This window comes from Vipera berus, assembly GCF_964194415.1.
Source record: "Vipera berus genome assembly, chromosome: 4".
In the NCBI taxonomy this organism is placed as follows: domain Eukaryota; kingdom Metazoa; phylum Chordata; class Lepidosauria; order Squamata; family Viperidae; genus Vipera; species Vipera berus.
In genome coordinates this window covers 9,369,010-9,388,255 of record NC_138206.1, presented here as the reverse complement: position 1 = coordinate 9,388,255, position 19,246 = coordinate 9,369,010, and the positions used below count along the sequence as shown (strand labels likewise).

The window sequence follows — 19,246 nt, the reverse complement described above, 5'->3', positions numbered from 1 at the left end:
TTCAGCTCCCAAAATTCCTGAGTCAGCATGGCTGGTTCAAGAATTCTGGGTATTGAAATTGACAAGTCATAAAAGAGCCAAGGTTCCGTACCCCCTGGGCTAGACTTACCTAGGTTCCTCAACCATTCACCATCCGATTGAGAACATGGGCCCAATAGTCCAACAGATCCAAAAAAAATGCCTAGATAGAGAAAAGGCCAAGCTATAGTGTTGCAAAGGATGGGAGTTCTTACAAAAGGTTCGGCCGGCTTCTCATTCTTGTGTTGTCGCATGGCTTCCGCTATGCTCAGGTTATAAGATGCCACTTTCTGGTTCTGCTCCCGAGCTGCCGCCATTTTCATCTGCAGTTTGGAGAAAGAATTAAATGCTTTTGAGCTGAAAAGGGTGGGAAAGAATTGCTGAGCTGGACCAAATTGGAGAAACCAGGATTCAGAATCCGTAAGATCTTTTATGGATGGTGTAGATCCCTCTTGGTAACATCTTCTATGTAGGTAGCCTCCTTCTGATGGGAGCAGGAAACGGGGGCCTCCTTGAGTACTGCTTTCAGTAACAAGGAGCACTTTTAAGTAATGTTTCTAGTTTTTTTAAAGAACCAGCAAATTCCCCATTGGAATTTGGAGAATGACAAGGACCGGTTCAAACCAGCCAGAGACAACAATTGCCCAGAAAGAGCTGAACTTTAATAATCTGAAAACTCAGTGTAATGTGGGAAACACATTACACCTCCTGAACATGCAAGAGAGCATTAACAAGATCATGCTAGGAATATTATGGGATGCTAGGAAATAATTCATGTTACAAGGGCTAGATCATGCTGGCTGGGGTATTCCGTGAGTTGAAGTCCACAAGTCTTAAAGTTGCCAAGGTTGGGGACCCCTGGGCTATAGATGACAGATGAGTCAAAGGATGCTGATCAGTGAAAGAACTCATTGCACACTCCGTCCGTTTGAATTGTACACAGGGGGATTCCCAATCTTTCTAAGGAGCTTCTCGCCTTGAATTCATGGGAGAACTCTTTTTTTTTAAATCCCATTTATATCCCGCCCTTCTCTGAAGACTCAGGGCGGCTTACAATCTAAGAAGCACAAATCAATGTGCTTAGCAATAGCCTTCATTCTATGTATATGCCTGCTTATTAGGGCTTTCGCCCCCCCCCCCAAAACGGCATTTTTACAAAGTCAGCTTATTGCCCCCAACAATCTGGGTCCTCATTTTACCTACCTCGGAAGGATGGAAGGCTGAGTCAACCTTGAGCCTGGTGGGACTCGAACCTGCACTAATTGCAGGCAGCTGGTGTTACTTAAGGAGGCATTAGCCCACTGCTCCACCAAGGCTCTTCCAACTTCTGCATAAAATCTACGTACCTTTCTGGCTTGGGTTTTATTCTGGCAAAGGCACATCAGGCTAAGAACCTTCCTGTCATTTATTTACTTATAAAATTTATACAGCTGCCCACTCGCTCTCAGTGACTCTGGGCAGCTGGCCAAAAATAAAAACCCAACAGAAAAAGTTTCCCCCCATCCAGTCGTGTCCGACTCTAGGGCACTGCGCTCTTCTCTGTTTCCAAAAGTTCTAAAAAAAAAGTCCTGCTTTATTTACGTCGGAAGAAAGCAAAAAATCAGTTTTTCGGCCCCAGTACCAGCTGCTTCTGAAGGGCTTCGTGATCTTTTATGGCTTGATACTGGGCCAGGATGCAGTCTTCCTCCTTCTCCTTCCTTCTTCTCTCCTCACCCAAGTAGACAGGAACGTTCCTCTGAGCACGCTGCATGCATAGGTAGCACATCTCCTGGAGGTACACAAGGCAAAGAACAGTGTAAACCTCTATGCCCGACTGCCTCTCTATTCTAATTCTACAGCAAATCTCTTCTTTCACAAACTGGTAACCAAATCTAATCAATCAATCAATCAATCAAGATCCTCTAAAGGCAATTTAGAACTTTGGGGGTTTTGTTTTTCCTTGCATCTCATGGCATGCCTAAGTGAAGGAACAATGAGTCAAAACAGGCTACCTGTGGAGGGAATGGTTTTAAAAGACAGGAGAAAGAGCCAGTACTGAGACAATAATCAGATAAGCGGGGCTTGAGCCCAGAGCAAGAAAATCAGTGAGGGAAAGGAAAGCATATTCAAAGTTGCAAGATTCTGTTACTACAGTATACGTGTTACAATAAAATTAGTCCCGGCCTATGTGGCATTGGTTTCTTAGTTGGGACTGAAATTATACCTTCTTCCACAGAAAGTGAGAAAATGGACAGATTGTGATCTCTAAAGAATAGCTTCCAGTATGAGACAGTCTCAAAACAAATGGTAATAACTGCATAATCACCTCCATGAGAGGACCAGGTTATTCTGTCCATTTTTCCATATAAATACTCTGTGTGTGTGTGTGTGTGTGTGTGTGTGTGTGTGTGTGTGTGTGTGTGTGTGTGAGAGAGAGAGAGAGAGAGAGAGAGAGAGAGAGAGAGAGAGAGAGAGAGAGAGAGAGAGAGAGAGAGAGAGGGAGAGAGAGAGAGAGAGAGAGAGAGAAATGGGTCCATATATCAGAATTGGATGGATGGCTGAATACTAGTCCCGCCTTAAGAATAATTGCTGGTTGAGGGACTTGGGCCAATCACCAGGAGATGGTGAGTTCTAGTCCCATCCTAGGCATGAAAGCCAGCTGTAGGACTTTGGGCCAGTCCCTCTTTCTTAGCTTACCTCAGCTCACAGGGTTGTTATTGTGGGGAAAATAGAAGGTTTGCTGGATATATACTTACCACCTTGTTTATAATAATTAATAAAGGAAGTATATTAAATAAAATTGACTGGAGATCAGAATCATCTCTCATTGACTAAATAATTATAGGGCATGGTAGGCCCAAGCATGGCGCAGGGACATGGCGCAGAGCCAAGCATGGCGCAGGGACCACCAACCATCCAGTTCTTCCTAATAGCAAACATCGTTTCCAGAGTTGTTATAAGTAGCTATAGATAAAAATATGAAAGGCACTACATCCAGTACCTGTCCTGCCCTATCATGCTGATCACAAATGGGGGATGAAGTCTGCGATCTGGGGGCAGAAGTTTGGGTACGGCTCACTTCCTGTTCTGTCTTCAAGGCTTCCGGAATGGGTGTTTGTTGCCTGCAGAACACAATGGGCAGCGTATGAGTGTGTAACAAAGAGCACAGAGTTTAAACTTTGCCATTGCTGATGTTGGACAAGAGCAGGCAGAGCAGAAAGGTGGAATTCAATGTGTCATTGGTCTTTGTGTGGCCAAGAGAGACCCAGTGGCACAAGAGATGGTTAATTGACTAGATTCTTGGGTATAGGCTGGAATAATAAATCCCTTGTGCTTAATCTCAACATGTGATCCTGGTTTGTTGCACCTGTCATTAATCTAGACAACTGATGATCAGCATTAAATCAGAAAAAACCAACCGCACAGGTATAGTATAGGTGGTACCTTGCTCAATAGTAGTAACTGTGAGAGGGATCTCAGAGTCCTAGTGGACAATCACTTAAATACAGTATGAGCCAGCAGTGTGCTACAGCTGCCAAAAAAGCCATCACAGTGCTAGGGTGCATTAACAGAAGGATAGAATCAAGATCATGTGAAGGGTTAATGCCGCTTTACAATGCCTTGGTAAGGCCACACTTGGAATACTGCATTCAGTTTTGGTCACCATGATGTAAAAAAGATGTTGAGACTCTAGAAAGAGTGCAGAGAAGAGCAAAAAAAGATGATCAGGGGACTGGAGGCTAAAACATATAAGGAACGGTTGCTGGAATTGGGTATGTCTAGTTTAATGAAGAGAAGGACGAGGGGGGACATGATAGCATGTTCCAATATCTCAGGGGCTGCCACAAGGAAGAGGGGATCAACCTATTCTCCAAAGTGCCTGAAGGCAAGACAAGAAGCAACGGATGGAAACTAATCAAGGAGAGAAGCAACCTAGAACTAAGGAGAAACTTCCTGACAGTTAGAACAATTAACCAGTGGAACGATCTGCCTCCAGAAGCTGTGAATGCTCCAACATTGGAAGTTTTTAGGAAGAGACTGGACAGCCATTTGTCTGAAATGGCAGAGGGTTTCCTGCCTGAGCAGGGGGTTGTACTACATGACCTCCAAGGTCCCTTCCAACTTTATTATTATTATTATACTTTTATTCATTAAACATGAACCTCAGCCAACTGAACATTCAAATTGGCTGGTGCTGATGGTTGACACGGGTTGCTACCAGGATCCTAGGTATCAACCAGATACCTCCTTAAAATATAAGATGTTCCGAGTATTATTGTTGTTATTGTTATTATTGTTGCTGGATAAGAGTCAACTGAATTCAAGTAGAGCTGGATTTAGGTCTCTTGTGGCAACACAAGGACCCTAAACTGATAGTGCATTTAACTCCACCTTCCAGCTCTGCATGTTTTTGTAGAGTTCCCTCATCCTATAGGACACTACTGGTAGTCCTTAATTTATGACTGGTCATTTAGTGACCATTCAAAGTTATGATGGATCTGCCAGAAGATGTTTACCACCTGGTCCTGAAGTTCTGATGACTGTCTCCCCACCCTCACCCGAGGTCATGTGACCGTATTTTAGGAGCTCAGCAACTGTCCCGCACTGAGAGACACATTGCAGTGTCCCACAGTCACATGACCCCAATTGACAACATTTGTTCTAGAAGCTGCCTTTTACTTCCTGATTTTGGCGAAAATGCCCATAGCAAACAGTGAGTTTGCTGAATAACATTTGCTTAATCACCTCCACAAAACGGTCGTAAATTTAGGTCCAGTCATGTGATGTCCCATTCTACAACTGTCATGACAAGACCACAGTCACAAGGCTGGATTACAGTCATAAATCGAGAACTACCTGTATTTCTTATCATGCCACCCCAAAAACTCTTCAGCACTCAGGGAGTGTTTAACATCAGTGTCTAAGTCTCAGAAGGCAAGCAATTTGCATTCAGGGATCACATTTTTAATGCAAACTTTCTATATTAATTATTGTCCCAGAAATGTGGCTTAACCCTCGGCAAGTCCCACTACTGGGCTTTGGTCCTCTACTAACAAATTTAGCAGCTCAGCCTTGGGGGACTCCACAGGCCTGTAAACATTAATGTCAGGACCCACCCCAAACCATGTCTTAGGAAGACAAAACTCTTGGAGCCAAATCTTAGTCCAAAAGAAATCTTTACTATGACATGCTTGGTTGTAGGAATACAAAACAGGACTTAATATTGTTCTACAAACTAAACCCTTATAAAGAGTTCCCGGTTCAACCCCCCCTTAACCCCATTTGGTCAGTCCCCCATCATTTACCTCGTATCATCCCTCTCGTGGGAAAAAGGAACTTAGGACCTTTTATGTTTATTGCTCTCTTCCGTGACACAAGCCAGATGATCCTACCCTAACACCCCTCTTTTGTTCCTCCAGTTCAAAAGGCTTCTCTTTTCCTTTGAAATGCCTAATACAGGCCCAACACACATCCGTTCCCTCCTCCTCGGGAGATGGCAGGATCCATGGAATAATGTTATGTTTATGAATATGATATAAATGGATTCTGACAATTAAAATCATTTGTTTGGGGTGGAAAAGGTGGCTCCAAATGAAATGAGAACTCTTCCCGAGTATAAAGAATGGAGGTGGATTTTGGTTTATTTCCATTTCACTCCTCCTTTTACAAGGGGCCGCGATAGCTCAGCGGTTAAAGATGCTGAGCTTTTAGCTGGAGAGCTGAAAGCTCGGGTTCAAGACCCGAGCACCATGCAACAGGGTGAGCTCCCTTTCCTTACCCCAGCTCCTGCTCTACCTAGCAGTTCGGAAACGTGCAAATGCAAGTAGATAAATAGGTACCACTTCAGTGAGAAGATAACAGTGTTCTGTGCGCCTTTAGCATACAGCCACGCTGGTCACATGATCACAGAAAGACAACTTTCAGAGTGACTAGCAAAGTATGAATTTTGATTGTAACATTAAATTCCATTTACTGGCTGTAGGATATTCCCTATTCTAAGATGGCGGCGCCTGGAATGGCTGCGGCTGCATTGGCTCTTGAAGGCAAATAGTTTTGGGAGGGATAGTAAGAGCTATAGGCCACATGATCAGGAAGATTTTAATGTGTTTGAGCAACATAGTGGAACTAAGGTAACATACAACATACGACCGACAATCTTTGCTGGCCTGGCGAGTTTCTAGTTATTTTGGAACTGTTGGTGAGACCGTTAAAAGTCGTTGGCGCTGTTTGAATTTGTTCTACCAGCAGCAAGATCTGACTGCTGGCCCAGTGATGGATTCTACTGCAAATCAGGGCTGTTTCCAGAGGAGGCAGAGGAGGAGAGGACCTGGAGCTTATGGAGCGAAGGAACTGTATGAGGCTGTTGGCAGGCCCAGAGGAAGAGAGAGAGGCTTTTGGAGGAGTTGGTGGCGGCGGCAGCAGCAGTGTGCTCCAGGGGCGAAAAGAAGCAAGGCCTCTTTAAGGAAAGGGTGGAAGAGTCAGCATCAGAAAAAGGAAAGAAGGCAAGGCTGTCAGAATACAAGCTAACTTGAGGGCTAATCCACATGGAGCCCCGTTTCCATCTGTCCTGTTTGCCATCGTTCACTCCCTAGAGACTAAAATGGACAATGTGAAACTTGAGCGGGCCCCAAACAAGGAGCCTTGGTGGAGCAGTGGGCTAATGCCTCCTTAACTAACACCAGCTGCCTGCAATTAGTGCAAGTTCGCATCCCACCAGGCTCAAGGTTGACTCAGCCTTCCATCCTTCCGAGGTAGGTAAAATGAGGACCCAGATTGTTGGGGGCAATTAAGCTGACTTTGTAATAATGCCGCTTGGGTGGGGCCGAAAGCCCTAATAAGCAGGCATATACATAGAATGAAGGCTACTGCTAAGCTTGTAAGCCGCCCTGAGTCTTCGGAGAAGGGCGGGATATAAATGGAATTAAAATAAATAAAATAAAATAAATATATCGGAGGTGGTGACCCTTTGAGAGCTGTATGCAACGAAATTTCATTTTGATGTATGCCGATTGGTGTACATTCAAAGTGACAATAAAGTTATCATCATCATCATCATCATTAAATGGACCTCTCTAGCTTACAGATATGAGCACCATGCCCTAGAGCTGGACCCAACTGACATGGAAACCTTTCCCTTTTACCTCCTTTTTACAAAGGCGTGCCTTAAACTAAACACCAAGAGGCCCCTACATATTACTGTAAATTGCAGGCAAGCCAGCTGTTCAGAGGTACTTTCCAACAGACAAAAGATCAACAGTTGGCAGGCTCCGTTACTCAAGACGATCCTCTAAAATATTTAAAAGCCAACCGGTGCGCAAGACGCTGGCTCAACAATGGCTTGCGATGAAGAGGAAGGATAGAATTCAGTTGGACCTCATGAATAATGCTAACCACCACCAAACTTGAATTGAAAAGCAACAAAGGGAGATGAATTATGCAAGGTGAAATATGGGACTCCAAGCCTTGCCTGTCTGATCAACCGGGATCTGACTTGGATCAGAGCTGTTGTTTCAAAATTAGTTTTAACACATTTTTATATTACTTTCCTCACTTTTATATCTCTCTTCCCGTCTGTTCGCCATCTTAAATAAAGTACAATCAAATCAAAATAATGGGACCACCAGGCCAAAAAGGATGAGAAGCAACAGCATCCCTCAATGCAAGGTTGTTTCTTTTTTATATATTATTCAACATTTTATTAGTTTATCCAAATGTTATATAAAATGCAAAAAATACAAAAGAAAATCGTGGGACAATAAGGGAGGGAAAAGCATAGGGCAAAGTAAGAAAAGGCACCGACTTCTGATTCCTTTTGCTGCAGTTGAATACATCAAACCTCAGCTTTTTATTTTTATATAATAAATATAAGCTAGTCATTTCTATAAGAACAAACCTATCTAATCGGCAAAACCCAAAATCAAAGTTTCATTTTCTCCCCCACCTCAAGCACAAAATCCAGAAGCCGTTTCCAAGCAGAAACAAAAGTAATTGTGTGTTGTTGTTTTTCTTTAATCAGAGCAGTCAAGTTTAGCCATCTCTGCCAACTCCATCAAGTTTTGCAGCCGTTCATCCATTGTGGGAATCAAAACGTCCTTCCATTTTTGTGGATAAAGTAATCTTGCTGCCATCAACATATATAACATCAAAGACCCATATTTTTCCCCCAAGTGTTTTTCCATTAAATCCAAAGAAAACTCTCTGGTTTTATCTTTATAATCACTTTAAGAATCAGTGCAGGGTTGTTTCATAAGGCCAGAGCAAAATGACCTTGCCTGCAGCAAGAATTCTTTACGCACAGAGATGGAAAGATGCGCCAACACTCCAATAGATGAGAAAAGTGATGGAGCTAGCAGAAATGGCAAAAAAATGACTGTTTTAATTAGAGAAAAGGAAGATATCTAGCTTCTCCTTCTTTTTTTAATAATAATAATAATAATAATAATAATAATAATAATAATAATAATAATAATAAATAATAATAATAATAATAATAATAATAATAATAATAATAATAATAATAATAATAATAATAATAATAATAATAATAATAATAATAATAATAATAATAATAATAATTTTATTTGTATACCGCCCTTCTCCCGAAGGACTCAGGGCGGTGAACAGGGCAATATATACTAAAATGCGAAGATACAAAAATTAAAAAAGATTAAACATAATGTCCAATACAAACAACAATAAATACAGTACGTTAAAAACAATAATAAAACCCAAACCCATCAGGCCAGGCCGGCTTGTTCAAACAAGTAGGTCTTCAGATCACGCCGGAAGGAGCGAAGGTCGGGCGCCATCTGGAGCTCAACCGGTAAACGGTTCCACAAATCCGGCGCACCCACAGAGAAGGCCCTCCCCCTGGGGGCCACCAGACGGCATTCTCTGACCGGTGGCACCCTGAGGAGGCCCTCTCTGTGGGAGCGCACTGGGCGGAGGGAAATTGATGCCGGCCGCAGGTGCTCCCTAAGGTATTCCAGACCCATGCCATGTAGGGCTTTAAAGGTCATTACCAGCACCTTGAATCTTAAGAGAAGAATCTCACCGATGCTCTCAGATTTAAGATCTACCTTGAAGGTGGTGGTGGTTTGGGCTTCAGGTTTTTCTCAAGTTCCTCAGTCAAACTGATCCCGGTCACTTTGGCCGGAAAAATTGCTTGACGGGAGAGAAAGCGTTTGGAGAACACGTTTTCTGTAAATAAAGCAGAGGTTATCTGGGAACTTTAGGACACAACAGCAAGCTGTCAATGAAAGAACTTTCACGCTAACTGAGGACCTTCTAGATTCAAGAAGTACAGAGATGGAAGAGGTAAGAGAACTTGGGATCCAAAGCAAGTTTTTCTTCGACAGTCTGCCCACAACACCTCTATATGATCCCGTCTTTTAACCTAGTCTTCTTCCAACCCAACCAGTGCCAAGGTGGTCCACTCTGGACCAGATGTTTTGGAACTGGGCTGCCATTTTAAATTCATATATTGTCTGAGTCTCTCAGCATCACTGGTTCTCTTCTAGCACCAGATACTTCTATCACCCTTCTACAAAAGAGTGTCATTAGAAGGGGAATTTGGGGGTAAACGTTTAGAACTCCCTCAACAAAATAAGAAAAGGAATTAAAACAGAGGACTTGGCCATCTAAAAAGCACTTTTATTCTCAAGGCCTCTCAGTCCAATATCTGAAGTCATCTTATTATACCATTGGTCCTAAAAAAGATAAAAGGGCATGTTACAGGCCTTTTTGGAGGGGATATATGCTGGTCTTTTTTTGTTTCCTTGTTAGCTTTTGGTTGTTTCTTTTGAACCGTGTAAATACAGTTTAGTTCTATATCTATATTGGTGGGCTGATTTGTCTGAATGCCAATTTTCCAGGAATTCCTTAGCATTTTTGGATTTGAACTGGTCTAGGGACGTGGTGGTTCAGTGGGTTAGGATGTTCAGCTTGTCGATCAGAAGGTCGACAGTTTGGCGGGTAGAATCCCGAGTGCCGCATAACAGAGTGAGCTCGTCCCAGCTTCTGCCAACCTAGCAGTTCGAAAGCACGTAAAAATGCAAGTAGAAAAATAGGGACCACTCTGGTGGGAAGGTAACAGCGTTCCGTGCGCCTTTGGCGTCTAGTCATGCCGGCCACATGACCACGGAGACGTCCTCAGACAAGCGCTGGCTCTTCGGCTTTGAAACGGAGGTGAGCACCAGCCCCTAGAGTTGGAAACGACTAGCACGCATGTGCGGGGGAACCTTTACCTTTTACCTTAGGATGCTCACAGTTTCCGAGTCTATCAAGACCAGAACACATTCTTTCCAGTAGCCAATACCCATATAAGCAGGGATTAACACCAGACAAACAAGCAGAAAACAATACCCTAATTAAGGAACTACCAAGGAGAAAACACCACCCCATTAATACTGGCAGGGCAAGTTATAGTATATAAACAGGGAGCAAACTCTATAGTCACTACCTTTGATAATGTTATCTAGTGGGGTAATGAAACATCTGCAAGGAAACAATCAAGCTCATAGAGCAGAGCACCAATGACAACACTCCAGGACAGCACCTGGAGGGGAAGAATACTCATGTGCAAATGCTGTTTGTGGATTTTAGTTCAGCATTCAACACATTCAACATCTGGTGAGCAAACTGGGCCTATTAGGTTTTAATACTCCTTTATGTAACTGGATACTTGATTTCCTTATTGATAGGCCCCAGGTTCTGCAAGTTGGAAAGAAAGTTTCCAATTCCATCTCCTTGAGTACAGGTTCTCCACAGGGCTGTGTCCTGAGTCCGCTACTATTCCCCTTGATAACCCACAAACGTTGTACCAAATCCGCGACGAATCATATTGTGAAGTATGCAGACGACACGGCAGTGGTGGGTCTTATCTGGGATGACAATGAAGATGCTTATAGGGAAGAGGTGAAGGCTCTAGTGGACTGCTGCGCTAAAAGTAACCTGGTTCTAAATGTTGATAAAGCAAAGGAGATCATTGTAAATTTTAGAAAGAGCCGGCAGAGTCATACTCCACTCAGTATCAAGGATGTAGAGCTGTAGAGGTGGTCAACGGTATTAAGTACCTGGGGGTGCAGATAACTAACAATCTGAATTCACCTCTCCACATCATTGAAGCGTGCAAACCAGTGTCTGCATTTCCTGCGTCAGATGAGGAGAGCACATCTTTTTCCTTCTGTCCTGGCCACTTTTTACAGAGGCACAATTGAAAGCATTTTAATAAACTGCATCACTGTCTGGTTTGGTGGCAGCAGTACCTCAGATAGAAAGTCCATACAGAGAATGGAACGGACAGCCGAGAAGATCATAGGGAGTTTGCTCCCTGGTATTCAGGATGCTGCTTATAAGCACTGTGTGCTTAGAGCTCAAAGCATTGTTAGGGACACCACACATCCACTTTACAGTCTTTCTGTTGCTCCCCTCTGGGAGGAGGTTTTGAAGTATTTATAGCAGGACTACCCAATTCTGTAATAGCTTTGTTCCCTATGCCATCCGTCTGGTAAACTCGCAAGATTCCTTTCTCTCGCCATGCACATGTATACATAATCCAAACTAGACTGTTGTTTCTCTGTGCATATAATATATGTGGGTATAAGCATAATTCTGTATTTATTTATTTTTGTCATATTTATGTAGTGTATATCAGAGGTGGTAACCCTTTGAGAGCTGAATGCGATGAAATTTCATTTTAATGTTTGCTGATTAGTGTACATTCAGTGACAATAATGTTATTCTTCTATTCACTGAGCTACATATATTTTCTTCTATTGACACCTCATTTTCTTAAGTAGAACAGTATGTCTGGTAACTGAAATATCGCAAATATTTTATTTTTCCTTAAACCTTCCAATAAAAAGAAGAGGACACCAGAACTGAGATGGGGTGATCATTTATTCCTCCTCCCTCCACTGCATTACAGCCATGATTTACATTAGGGGTCTTCAAACTTGGCCCTTTTATGACTTGTGGACTTTAACTCCCAGAATTCCTCAGCCAGCGTGCCTGGCTGAGGAATTCTGGGAGTTGAAGTCCACAAGTCATAAAAAGGCCAAGTTTGAAGTCCCCTGATTTACGTTTTTCAGCGATTTTACAAGGACTTGGATTTCTCTACAGCCCGTTTCCAATCAGATCTCAGAAAAACAGCATCTACACATGCTTATCCTTGCTACTTGTGAAGTAAATAACAATAACACAGTTCACAAAAATTCTCATCCAACCTTTTTTAGAGCTCTCTTTGTCCAGCTGCTCCTGCTGTCTGCTCGACTTTTCGCCTTCTTCAGCAATGGTTTCCATTTCTTTTACCTCAAACCTATCGGGGGGGGGGGGGAAACTGAATCAATGAATCAATCACACTAAAAGGGTTCATTGGCTGCTTTGCATTTCAAGAGTCTGAAAATATTAGCCCTACAAGATGGACCAGACAAGCAAACCAAAGTCATGTATGCTAATTTTTTTCTTAATGACCCTGTAATCTCTTGTGGGTCGGGGCAACTGAATGGAGCCTGAGTGTTTACTGGATGGATGCCCTTCCTGAGGCCTATGTAGAGTTTGCAGCAGACTACTCATTCAGCCCAGAGAAAGAAATATCTGCCACTACTTAGGATCAAACTCACAGCCTCCTGATTGTGAGGTGAGAACTCCACCTCTAGGCCACTGCACCGCTTAGTCGTGCATACTAATATTCTTGTTATAAAGTTAGGGCAGGGGTCTTCAAACTTGGCCCTTTTATGACTTGCGGGCTTCAACTCCTAGAATTCCTCAGCCAGGCATGCTGGCTGAGGAATTCTGGAAGTTGAAGTCCACAAGTCATAAAAGGGCCAAATTTGAAGACCCCTGAGTTAGGGTAACAGACTTTGCAAGACTGAATGTCCTTCTCTCCTACCTGCCTTTATTTTTCTGAGTAATAGGAAGAGTCTTACCTAAGACGCTTACTCAGGTTACATTCTGGCCTGGAATCAAATTTCTTTTATCTGATGTTGTCCTAGCTGCGCCTTTTCCAGTTGTTCCTCATAGTTCTTCTTACTTCCCATTACAGATAGCCCTTGACTTACGACCATTTGTTTAATGACTCTTCGAAGTTACAACAGCACTAACAAGCATGACTTATGACTGTTTTTCGCACTTATCACCACTGCAGCATCCCAATGGTCATGTGATCAAAATTCCAGTGCCTGGCAACTGGCATGTACTGATGACGGTTGCAGTGTCCCGGAGTCATGTGATCTCCTTCTGACAAGTAAACTCAATGGAGAAGCCAGATTCACCTAACAACCGGGTTACTATCTTAATGACTGTGGTGATTCACCCGACCACTGTGACAATAAAGGTCATAAAATGAGGCAAAATTCACTTAACAACTGTCTTGCTTAGAAACAGAAATTTGGGGTTCAATTGTCTATGGAGATTCTCTATCATCCAGGTCATGGTTGTCCCAAAGGTGCTTTTCCAGGAGGCAACTGGACTTTCTTGTTTTGCTTTGAAGACATTTCGCTTCTCAAGCAAGAAGCTTCTTCGGCTCTGGTGTGGGAGCATGAACGGATTTCCAGAAAACATTGCAGACAACAGGAACCATCTGCGCCTCAGTTTGAGATGCAGACAACACAGACTCATCCCCAACAGCCTGCGTCTGTCTTCAACAGTCATGGGACACAGGGCAGAAAACATCTTCCAGCCACGAAGGCTCCACCCCTATTTGCACCACTCAAGTGACCCTGAGGACACAGGTAAACCTCCAAGGGGCCTCAATGACTCTCTGAAAGAATGCAAATGACCAGCTGTCTGCAAGGAGTATGAATCCTTCCATTCTCCACCATCCAGTCAGAGCTGACGAAGCTTCTTGGATGAGAAGCAAAACATCTTCAAAGAAAAACAAGAAAGATGCCTCCTGAAAAAGCACCTTTGTAAGTCAGGGGCTACCTGTACACAAAATGTCATTTAAAGGGGTTAAAGGGGTTGTACATGCAAATCTAAACCTGCAGCAAGTCAATCACTAAAATGTATAAATTCCACATTCTGGTCATAGAAGGCACAATTCCTTTTTAATGGTAGCGCATTCATTTTATCTTTGGGACCAGCCATAGTGTGCTTAGGCATCCGTCACATTGGTCCAAAGCCCAACATCAAAGGCCACCAAACCTCATCCCTGGATTCACTAACCCATCTGTTACTTCCACTTTACAATCCATTTCCCACCAGGGAGCAGGGAGCAGTTAATGAAAATGTAAATTAAAAGATGGTTCCTCTTTCTGGACCAGCCTCCAAATCATTGAACCCCGCTTGCCGGTTTTATTCTGCAGATGAGCAGAGGTCTCCAACCTTGCCAACTTCAAGATTTGTGGACTTCAACTCTCAGAATTTCTCAGCCAGCCAGCTGGGAGTTGAAGTCCACAAGTCTTAAAGTTCGCAAGGTTGCAGACCCCTGGGTTAGAGAACTTGTGGGCTGATTAGAGAAACACACCCACCTTGGAAACACCGCAGTGTTGGAAGAGCAAAATAGTGGAGTGGATGAGTCTCTGGTTGACAATACAGAGTCCACAGTTCCTGGCCTCTGTTGAAGAAAAGGAGAATCAACATGGCATCCAGAGATTGATAAAACCTACAATTAGCCTTACAAGATAGACTAGACCAGGGCTTTTCAACCTTTTCACCCATTGCACCACTTTTAGGATATGGCAACATCCAAGTACCACCAGTCGCCTAGCAAGGTGTCAAAAACTTGATCACCAAAAAAAGGAAAGAAGTGATAAAGTACAGGTAGTCCTCGACTTACAACAGTTCACTTAAGTGACTGTTCGAAGTGACAATGGCACTGAAAAAAGTGCCCCCCAAGCCACAGCCAAGCAAGACACCTGCCTTCCCGCCCGGCGGCGCTCTTCCTCCTGTCCGAGGTTTTTATTGTTGTGAGCATTTCTGTTGAGGATTGGCAGCGGGGGTGGTGTGGTGGTGGGTGTTTGGTTTTTATTCCCCCCGTCTGCTGGGTGGTTGCAGCAGATTTTGGTCACTTCACATGACCCTGGGACACTGTGACGGTCATCTGTTGGATAAAATCGCTCGGATTCGGACCGGTCTGGACTCCAACTGGGCAGAGTCTGACGATCAGGACACAGGCGGTCTTGTCGATGTTATCTGGGAGGAGTTTGATTCTGTGACCCCTGAGGAAGTGGACAGCATTATGGGGAGGTTGAGCTCCACCACATGTTTATTGGATCCATGCCCTTCCTGGCTGGTTTATGCAGCTCGGGAGGGGACACGAGGCTGGTTCCAGGCGGTTATATCTGCTTCCTTGAGTGAGGGTAATTTCCCCGCCGTCTTGAGACCTCTCCTCAAGAAGCCTGCCTTGGACCCAGCTGTGTTAAATAACTTTCGTCCGGTCTCCAACCTTCGCTTTCTTGCGAAGGTTGTTGAGAGTGTGGTGGCGCATCAGCTCCCCCTGGTCCTGGATGAAGCGGATTATCTAGACCCGTGCCAATCAGGTTTCAGGCCCGGGTACAGCACGGAGACGGCATTGGTCGCTCTGGTGAATGATCTCTGGAGGGCCCGGGACAGGGGATATTCCTCTGTCCTAGTCCTATTAGACCTCTCGGCGGCTTTCGATACCATCGACCATGGTATCCTGCTGCGGCGTCTCAGGGGATTGGGAGTGGGAGGCACAGTTCTTTGGTGGTTCTCCTCCTATCTCCTGGGACGTTCGCAGTCGGTGTTGGCAGGAGGGCAGAGGTCGGCCCCAAGGTCTCTCGTTTGTGGAGTTCCTCAGGGGTCGGTCCTCTCGCCTCTCCTGTTCAACATCTACATGAAACCGCTGGGTGAGATCATTCGTGGTTTTGGAGTTGGGTATCATCAGCGTATACCCAGCTTTTCATTTCGACCCCAAACCACCCCAGTGATGCCCTCGACGTGATGTCCCGTTGCCTGGAGGCGGTTCGGGTCTGGATGGGGAGGAACAGACTTCAGCTCAACCCTGACAAGATTGAGTGGCTGTGCATTTCGGCATCCCAGGATATTCAGAATATTCCACCTCTCTCTATGGGGGGTGAGCTTTTACCCCCCGTAGATAGGGCTCGCAACTTGGGAGTCCTCCTAGATTCGCGGCTCACTCTGGAAGATCACATAGTAGCTGTGACTAGGGGGGCTTTCGCCCAGGTTCGCCTGGTGCGCCAGTTGCGGCCCTATCTAGACCAGGATGCCCTGTGTACGGTCACTCATGCGCTTGTGACCTCTCGTCTGGACTACTGCAATGCTCTCTACATGGGGCTTCCCTTGAAGACCACTCGAAGGCTCCAGCTGGTACAGAATGCAGCCGCGAGAGATGTCTTGGGAGTCTCCCGGTACTCCCATGTTACACCTTTGCTCCGCGAGCTGCATTGGTTACCAGTTGTCTTCCGGGTGAGATTCAAGGTTCTGGTAATGGTTTTTAAGGCCCTACATGGCATGGGTCCGGAGTACCTCGGGGACCACCTGCTGCCGGCGTCAACTTCCCTCCGCCCTGTGCGCTCCCACAGAGAGGGCCTCCTCAGGGTGCCTCCGGTCAGAGAATGCCGGCTGGTGGCCCCCAGGGGGAGGGCCTTCTCTGTGGGCGCTCCGGCTTTATGGAATCAGCTGCCGGTCGAGCTCCGGATGGCACCTGACCTTCGCTCCTTCCGACGCGGTCTGAAGACCCATCTATTTGAACAAGCCGGCCTGGCCTGATGGGGGATATGTTGAGGTTTTAATGGGGATTTTTATATTGTTATCGATTGTTTTAGCTGGGCTATTATTTAATTCCTTTTTAATTTTTGTATCCTGTATTTTTTATATGTGCCCTGTTCACCGCCCTGAGTCCTTCGGGAGAAGGGCGGTATACAAATATAATAAATAAATAAATAAATAAATAAATAAATAAATAAATAAATAAATAAATATGAATCAGATGCCAAGCATCTGCATGTAAATCACAAGACCCTAGAGATGCTGCAACATTCCAGCTGATCAGTGCTTCTTCTGGGCTCAGAAGCGCCAGGATCAATGCTGAGCTCCAGCTAGAGCCTGGCGCTGATCCTGGCGCATCCACTGAGCCCTGACAGCCCTGAAGAAGCGCTGATCCTGGTGCTTCCACTGAGCCCTGACAGTCCTGCAGCTCCAGCCGTCTCTTGCTCAGGCTTGTGTGGTGCTGCCATCGATTCAGCTCATTCCCCTCCCCCGCTACCACTTCTCTAGGATGGTCACGTACCACCTGCCAGGTGACAATGTACCACAGGTGGTACCCATACCACTGGTTGAAAAGCCCTGGACTAGACCACCCAAAGAGCTACTGTAATTCTACTTTATTGTAAAGCTATTACAACATTATGGGATGGATGGATGGATGGAGGGATGGATGGATGGATGGATGGATGGATGGATGGATATATAATCTTCCTCCCTCTAGTATTCATGAAGAATGGCCTTAAACAATCATCCAAAAACATCACATTCCCACTCTCATTCTCATTGTTTATTTAATTTTTATGGCCACCTATCTCAGGCATGTGAGTCTAGTAGCAAACCAGTCTAAAAATGATTGGAAACAATTGCAATATAGTAGAAAAATAAACATATATGGCAGCTGAGAAAAATTATAACATGCTGTTTATAAAACATAACAATGTTAATTTCATTATATTAATTTTATATTTGTAATTTTTCAAATACTTATGTTAATTTAATTAATTATACCTAATTGTTACAAAAATGCAAATCCAGGCATCTCAGATTTGACTTGAACCTGATTTGGCTTGAACCCCCGTCACTTGGTCGTTTGGGTGCCATCGTCACGCTGAATTTATCATTTAGCAGGGTTTTTTTATTAAGATATAACCATAAGGCACAGGGATGTGGTGGCTCAGTGGGTTAGGTCGGCAGTTTGGCGGGTCGAATCCCGAGTGCCGCGTAGCAGAGTGAGCGCCTGTTACTCGTCCCAGCTTCTGCCAACCTAGCAGTTCAAAAGCACGTAAAAATGCAAGTAGAAAAATAGGGACCACTACGGTGGGAAGGTAACAGCGTTCTGTGCGCCTTTGGCGTCTAGTCATGCCGGCCACATGACCACGGAGACGTCCTCAGACAAGCGTTGTCTCTTCGGCTTTGAAACGGAGATGAGCACCGGCCCCTAGAGTTGGAAACGACTAGCACGCATATGAGGGGGAACCTTTACCTTTACCTTTAACCATAAGGCTATCGAGTTTTAGAACATAATGAATACCTAACCAACTTACATTTGTCAGGGCTTTTAAGAGTGTTCCGCTTCCATCCATGGTGTGAAGAAAATCTTTATAAAACTTCATTTTCACCTTGTTATCCCGGATGATCAGGACGCCAATCCCTTTGAAGGTGAACTCGACCGTCTGTTTGGTGGCAATGGACCTCGAGAAAGACAGGAGGGTCTCTCGGACGCATCCTTCTACTGTGTCCCTGTTGAACGGGCCATCCATGGACAACACAATGAAATTCAGCTGGACAATAGGGATATCACCTAAGAAGGTATGGAAGGGAGAAATACTCTATAGGCAAACTGATATCATATCACAGTGATGGTGAGCCTTTTAGAGACCGAGTGCCCAAGCTGCAACCCAAAGCCTACTTGTGTATCGTTGGGTGCTGGGTGGGCGTGGCCCACTAGGTGGGCGTGGCTGCAGTGGTAACGGCAGACTGGGTGAGACTAAAAAGTTCAATCAATCAATTCCAACTTTGCCAGATCTTTTCTTTCCTTGCAAGAAGTTGAAGTTGAATGATTGGTTGAACCTTTTTTTTTTGCACACAGCGGCGGAGGCCTAAAGCGAAATGGTTTTATAAAACCTAGCTGAAGGCCTAGGACTGGGGCAATGGTGCACGTGCCCACAGAGAGGGCTCTGTGTGCCATAGGTTCACCACTACGGTCACAGCAATAGCACTTAGACTTATGTATCACCCCATAATGCTTTATGGGCGGTTTACAGAGTCAGCCTATTGCCCCCCCACCCAACAATCTGGGTCCTCCTTTTACCGATCTTGGAAGGATGGAAGGGTGTGTCAACCTCGAGCCAGTCAGGATCGAACTCCAGGCTGTGGGCAGAGTTTAGCCTGCAATGCTGCATTCTAACCACTGGGACACCACGGCTCTAGATAACATGTTAGCAGGATAACTTTAGGTCCCAAAGGTGTTTTTCCAAAAGGCAAGATGACTTTCTCAGAGGGGGGCGGGGTGTTTCTTGAAAGCATTTCCCTTCTTTTTCAGAACTGAAGAAGCTTC

At 44.7% G+C, this 19,246-nt stretch overlaps 1 protein-coding gene across 1 annotated transcript in view; it reads right to left on the bottom strand.

Annotated features, from left to right (window-relative positions):
• The window catches only part of CCDC81 (coiled-coil domain containing 81), a gene marked incomplete at its 5' end in the record, with an annotated part of 37,034 nt that overhangs the window by 10,914 nt on the left and 6,874 nt on the right, over positions 1 to 19,246 (bottom strand). The window contains 7 exons of the mRNA XM_081326589.1: positions 234 to 341; positions 1,640 to 1,786; positions 2,999 to 3,119; positions 9,078 to 9,198; positions 12,225 to 12,316; positions 14,469 to 14,554; positions 18,234 to 18,490. Of these exons, the coding sequence (XP_081182715.1) occupies positions 234 to 341; positions 1,640 to 1,786; positions 2,999 to 3,119; positions 9,078 to 9,198; positions 12,225 to 12,316; positions 14,469 to 14,554; positions 18,234 to 18,490 (932 nt within the window). The remainder of the gene's footprint in view (positions 1 to 233; positions 342 to 1,639; positions 1,787 to 2,998; positions 3,120 to 9,077; positions 9,199 to 12,224; positions 12,317 to 14,468; positions 14,555 to 18,233; positions 18,491 to 19,246) is intronic.